This window comes from Dipodomys ordii, unplaced genomic scaffold, assembly GCF_000151885.1.
Source record: "Dipodomys ordii isolate 6190 unplaced genomic scaffold, Dord_2.0 Scaffold56, whole genome shotgun sequence".
In the NCBI taxonomy this organism is placed as follows: Eukaryota; Metazoa; Chordata; class Mammalia; order Rodentia; family Heteromyidae; genus Dipodomys; species Dipodomys ordii.
In genome coordinates, this window is record NW_012267272.1 from 3,289,338 (window position 1) to 3,295,337 (window position 6,000).

The following is a 6,000-nucleotide window of genomic DNA, read 5'->3' on the forward strand; positions in this document are numbered from 1 at the left end:
GATTTATAATAAATGTGTATTTTCACAGAACAAGGTTCTACTGATATCCTTCTCAATTACCCAGTGTACCCTGAGGAAACACAAAATAGTTTCGGCTACCTAAAACTAAGACAGAGACTCCAGGTCAAGTTGATTTTGAGAGTTGGAGAAAGTGCTACAGGGAGTAAGATAGGGAGAAGGTGGCAGCCAAAAAAAAACGTGTTACTAAGCAAGTCTCTATATGTTTGTAAACACTCATTGGGCAAACCTGGGGAGCCACTAGAGAATGCATACTTCTGGCAGATGCTACCTGAAGCATGAGTGAATCTGAGCACTGTTCTTGCACCAATGCTCACTGCTCCTGGAATGTGAACTCTGAACTTCCACCCTGTCTTTGGGTACACAAGTTGCCACCTGCAGGCACAGTAAGGCCTTAGGAAAAGAGCTGCAGTGTTGGCAGCTGGCGTATGCTAAGAAAATAAAGTCAAACTAGGCACAAAGTGATGGCTCACGCCTGTAAGCCCAGCTACTCAGGAGACTTGAGATCTAAGGATCATTATTTAGAGCCAGCAGACGAATTTGAGAGTCTCTTTCTCTTTTCGCCAGTTAGCCAGAAAAAAAAAAAAAAACAGAAGTAGAGGAGTGGCTCAAGTGATAGCATCAACTGTGAGTGGAAAAGCTAAACAAGAGCATGAAGTGCTGAGTTCAAGCCCAGGACACACACAGACACACACACACACACACACACACAGAGTCCAGTCGATATGGTGAAGAACTCTAAAGAAAGTTCATTCTGCGATGATTATAATGTTTATTAATCCCCAAATGAACTATTTTTAAATAATTTTCAGAAACACAGAAATAGGGTACATTCTCGCAAACAGGCGTCATCCAATGTCATGTTCAATAAACAGTAAGTCCTTGGTGAAAAGCAAGGGCTCAAATGCTCTATGTACTTCCAGCTACATAAAATCAAATAACAACTTAATGGTCCTGTTAAGTCTACCCACTTCTTACCACAAAGGTAAAGTGTATTGAACACCAAATTGATACCAACAAAACAATAGGTATGGTGGCTGATTTCTTTAGACCTCAAAATTTAAATGGCCACCACCTACTAATGTTTTCTGCTTGCTCTTTACAGGACTTGAGGCCAGGAGATGTATCTGGCAAGCGGAACCTCTGGGAAAAGCAATCTGTGGATAAGGTCACTTCCACCACTAAGGTAATCTATGGGGAAGACTGATGTTTCGGCGATGGATTTTCCTTAGGAGTCTTACAGTGTAATGTCCTGAGGTCAAATATCACTGCCCCACAAGTCTGTGTCTCTATAACCATGAGTTTCTGAAAGACCAATATGTCAGACCAGTGAAAGAAAAAGCTTACAGAGCCTTTGGCCTTGCAGGTCTGTCGGGTACACAACATAAATAGCTCAAGCCCGAGGAATGATTCCCAGTAAGATAGCCTACTGGTAGAAAGGTAGGTAGAGACACTCAGCTGGAATAATCATGGTATCCATGTCTTTGCAAGATCCCAGCTTTGCTCTAGTCATTTGGGAAAAACAGATCCCTTAGGGGCAAAATGTCTTCTCCTTCAGTGACTCCACAGCTTCTTTCTGGAACTATCCTTGGGCACTGGTTGCAGTCCCAGACTAAAAGTTGCTAAGGCCAAAATTAAAGTGATTCAAAAGTAAGGAAATGTTGTTCTCCTGTGAAAACTAATGGTGAAGAATGCTTGGATTTCTCATAGGTATTCATTCTTCAGAGAGGATACCTGGGCTACAAATAGGACAAGCAAGGCCCCTAATTCAGATCTTTATCATAGCTCTTTCTTATCTCAACAAGTGCTCCCAGTCTTCTCCTGTAATGCAGAGAAAATCAGTAAGATTAGAGCAGCCTGCTTGTGAGATGACACAGAACTCTAGGGAGCAAGGCACTTCTTAAGGAAACTCAAGACTGAAGAACACATTAAAAAACCAGGTAAGAGCTGGGCACCAGTGGCTCACACCTGTAATCCTAGCTACTCAAAAGGCTGAGATCTGAGGAGCTCAGTTCAAAGCCAGCCTGGGCAGGAAAGTCCGTGAGACTCCTCTAAAAAAAAAAAAAAATCCAGGCAAGGTGGTACATGCCTATAATCCCAGCACACAGAAGGCTGATTATCAAGACCTTGTTTCAAGAAAGGGAAGAAGAGGAAGAAGAAGAAATCAAAGATAATGACCATTAGAGAATCATTCTCTGAAATGAATTAGTTCCCCCTTTCCTACTGTCCACATGTTCTTAAATATGACACAGCTATACATTGCTTCATCTTTTCCAATAGTTGTATATTGTTTTTTATAGTTGTATATTGTTTTTACAATCCAACACAATCCAGCCTCTCCACTTAAAGTGACTTTTAAATAAGGTCAGTTTCTCAAATAAATGCTACATGGATTACAAGTACCCAGTAATAATGACCATCACTAAAAACTACTAGCAGTGAGGGAGTGTCAGCTATAGGCCAGGCGCTGCTGTGATTTCACTGGCTGCTCCAGCCAGCATGTGAAGGAAGACGGAGGCCATTCCCCAAAGCATTGGGAAATTAACTTTGGATTGACACTCATTCTTAACCATCATCTCTATCACTTTTAAGGGGCTGCATATTTGACAGGAAATGTAACATTGCTTAAGAAATTCCCTGGGGAATTGTCTATTGGCAGTGGGGAAAGGAGGAGATCTTGTTTGTTCTTAAATATAGAATTGAGCTTGTTGGCTTAAGGCCTGTTAGGATCAATCTCGTGTCTAACCTTTCAGAAGTAGCGCTCCAAGGGCTTAGACAGCCTCATTTCTAAGCAGGGGGTGTCAGCGGTCCAAAGTCTATCATCTCAGATAGAATGGCACCCTCCCGAGCACATTGTCTTAGCCACAGTTCTGGGAAGTTAAGCAAAGATGAACTTGGTAGTCAAGACCACCACTCACCTACAATACAGCACAGGGAGAGCTCTTTAGAATTGTGCAACATGGAGGCACAAGGTAGAGGTGCAGAGCTCTCTCTCTCTCTCTCTCTCTCTCTCTCACACACACACACACACACACACACACACATCACACCTTCCTCCTGTGCACTGTGGAACTCCTGTGGTAATTACAACAGTGACCAGAACCAGAGATAAATTCTCATGAGCTGGCAGGTTAGGAAGCTCTGCTGGGAATCCTCACACTTACTACTTCCCTGTAGTCATTCATTCTTTTGACATGCAAATCTACAACATTCAAATGAGATTTTACAACACATTAGCATTTCATGCCTCAGCAGTGACTTTGAGCAACTCACTGAGTAGGAAAGGGAATAGACTGAGACTAGGACAAAGGGAGAAAATTACCAGGAGTAAGGGCGTAGGAACAGGATGGAGTAAAAGAAGATATCCAGGAGAAAATGAGAAAAGCAAACAACGCTCATCATTCCTACTTTACCACTATACATTGGATATGAACCTGACCAGGTGCATAGGCCTATTCTATATGCACACTAGACATTTCTGGCCAGTGGAGCTGGACAAACATGGCTCTGAATGCCATAAATACCAAGATTAAAGAGGAAGATCAAGACAGGAGAAGGGAATATAAAGGAAAAGAAAGGAAGAGAGAAGTGAAGAAAGATCAGCATAAAAAAGGGTAGAATAAAAGATCATAGTTGAGTGAGACAGGACAAAGGGAGAACCAATGCAGCAGCAAAACTCACAAGATGCTAGGTGGGAAATGATCTGTACAACTTGAAGAGAGGTGAGGGGGAAGGAAAGAGGGAGAAAAATGAAGGAGAGGGTAACAATTTCCACAAGAAATGTACTTACTACCTTACTTCTGTAACTGTAACCCCTCTCCATCACCTTGACAATAAAATAAAATTAAACAAAAAGATTCTAGTTGAATAGAATGAATAAAATGCCAATATTTCTTTCTGCTATAATATCCTTTTTACTTTTTTTGAATTTTATACTTTTATTTATATATTTATTTATTTTAAGTTTTATTGTAAAGGTGATGTATGGAGGGGTTACGTAAGTCAGGTAATGAGTACATTTTCTTTTTTTCTTTTTTGCTGGTCATGGGGCCTGAACTCTGGGCCTGGGCACTGTCCCTCAGCTCTTCAGCTCAAGGCTAGCGCTCTACCACTGGAGCCACAGTACCACTTCTGGCTTTTTCTGTTTATGTGGTGCTGAGGAATCCAACCCAGGACCTCATTCATGCAAGGCAAGCGCTCTACCACTGAGCCACCTTCCCAGGCCATACATTTCTTTTTGAACAGTGTCACCCCCTCCCTCATTTTCTCCCAGTTTTTCCCTTCCCAACCTCTCTCCCCTCATGTTGTATAATTCATTTCCAACACACTGTCTAATATCTTTTTTTTTCTTTTGACACAAATCATCTATTGGAACCCTATGAGCTACCAACTTAAAATTCTCTTCTCTCAGCAGGTTTGAGGCAATACCAGAAAGAACCCAAGCTCAAGACGCTGGACCAGCTCACTTGTAAAGGGCAAATTGCTCTGTTTATATTTATGTTGATTTACTAAATTAGGTTCATTTTCTTTTATCTTCATTATCCCAGTAACCCCATGTATATGATCACTATATTTAATAATCATATCTAGTGATGTTCTTGGTCAAAGTACTTCCATAGCACAAGAGCCTGCTTCTCAAGAAAACCATGCTGTGAAATAGAGACTTTCCTACTGCTCATTATCACCCTACATCTGAACCATGACACCAGCCACATCGAAGCCAATGAAAGAAGAGCCATGGTTAAGGTTGCCTGAGGAATACATGCAGTATCTAGAAAGATAAACCACAGGGGTTCTTTTGTTTGTTTTTAAATACAGAAGTCATGTTGTTCCTGCACTTTAGAAAAAAAAAAAGCATGGAAGAAATTATCTAAATAGTCAATGTTTCTGAAAGCAACCCATTTCAGATTTGATATATGTCAACAATGATTGTCTTTAAAAAAAGAAGAAGAAAAAGATATACTGTTAAGGTATTACCTTTTTGTGTGCTGATTCATTCCTAAAATGAATTATTATTTTAGGTTGACAGTGGTACTGATTTTTGTTTTTTTAGGCTGATGGCTTTGTAGATTTCTTGGGTAGTGATAGAAGCTTGAACCACATATTAGATTACCCACTTATGTATGTTTGTGCATACATGTATACAAACACACTAAAAGGTAGAATGCTTTTTCATGTGCTAGACTATGATATTTAGCAGCATGTCTTTGTAACCAGCCAGAATCACAGCTTCTTAAAAATTAAACATCACAATATTATATTAATATTTCATATTTGCCAAAATTTAAAAAAAAACATGGCAGATAAGTATCAATATGTTTTCAAAGCCTGGTGACTTGTAAAAGAAAATTATTGAAGAAAAGGAGATTAGAAGTGTCAAAATGAGTTGGAATTTTCTATGATATAGTATTTAGTTTATTATTAAAGGTAATTTTACCTCCTCTAGATCCAGATAAGCCTACTTGTTTGTAGTGATGAAATTCAGACTAAGTTGGCCTGCGTGATATCTGTCACTTCTCTAAAATTGAAGGACAAGAATTTTGGTGACAATATTACACAAATTGGAATTTATATGAAGGTCTAACAAAGACCAACTTTGACTCAATATCTGGAAACAGAGAAATAAACAGACTCCAGTACGTAGAAGGCATGATTGTACTTGTATCTGTATGACTCTGAAACTTTTTTTGCGGGAAAGATGTTGGTTACGGGGCTTGAACTCAGGGCCTGGGCGCTGTCCCTGAGCTCTTTGTGCTCAAAGCTAGTGCTCTACCAATTAGAGCCACAGCCCCACTTCTGGTTTTCTGGAGATAAGACTCTCAAGGACTTTCCACCTCAATCCTCAGATCTTAGCTTACTGAGTAGCTGGGATTAAAGGCATGAACTACCAGCATCTAGCTTCTGAAACATTTTCTAACCAAACCTTTTCTCTTTTTTTGAGTCATTGGTAATTGTCAGACATTTATAATGTGTTGAAATTTC

The 6,000-nt window shown here is 40.0% G+C and overlaps 1 protein-coding gene across 8 annotated transcripts in view; it reads left to right on the forward strand.

Annotated features, from left to right (window-relative positions):
* Positions 1-5,764, forward strand: part of Cald1 (caldesmon 1) — a 182,271-nt gene extending 176,507 nt beyond the window's left edge. For 6 of the 8 annotated variants that reach the window (XM_013021703.1, XM_013021710.1, XM_013021706.1 and 3 more), the window contains 2 exons: positions 1,124-1,204; positions 4,430-5,764. In XM_013021703.1, coding sequence (XP_012877157.1) covers positions 1,124-1,204; positions 4,430-4,438 — 90 coding nt within the window. In that variant the 3' untranslated portion in view covers positions 4,439-5,764. The remainder of the gene's footprint in view (positions 1-1,123; positions 1,205-4,429) is intronic. The other 2 variants (XM_013021707.1, XM_013021709.1) reach the window with 1 other exon arrangement.
* The last annotated feature ends 236 nt before the right edge of the window (positions 5,765-6,000 follow it).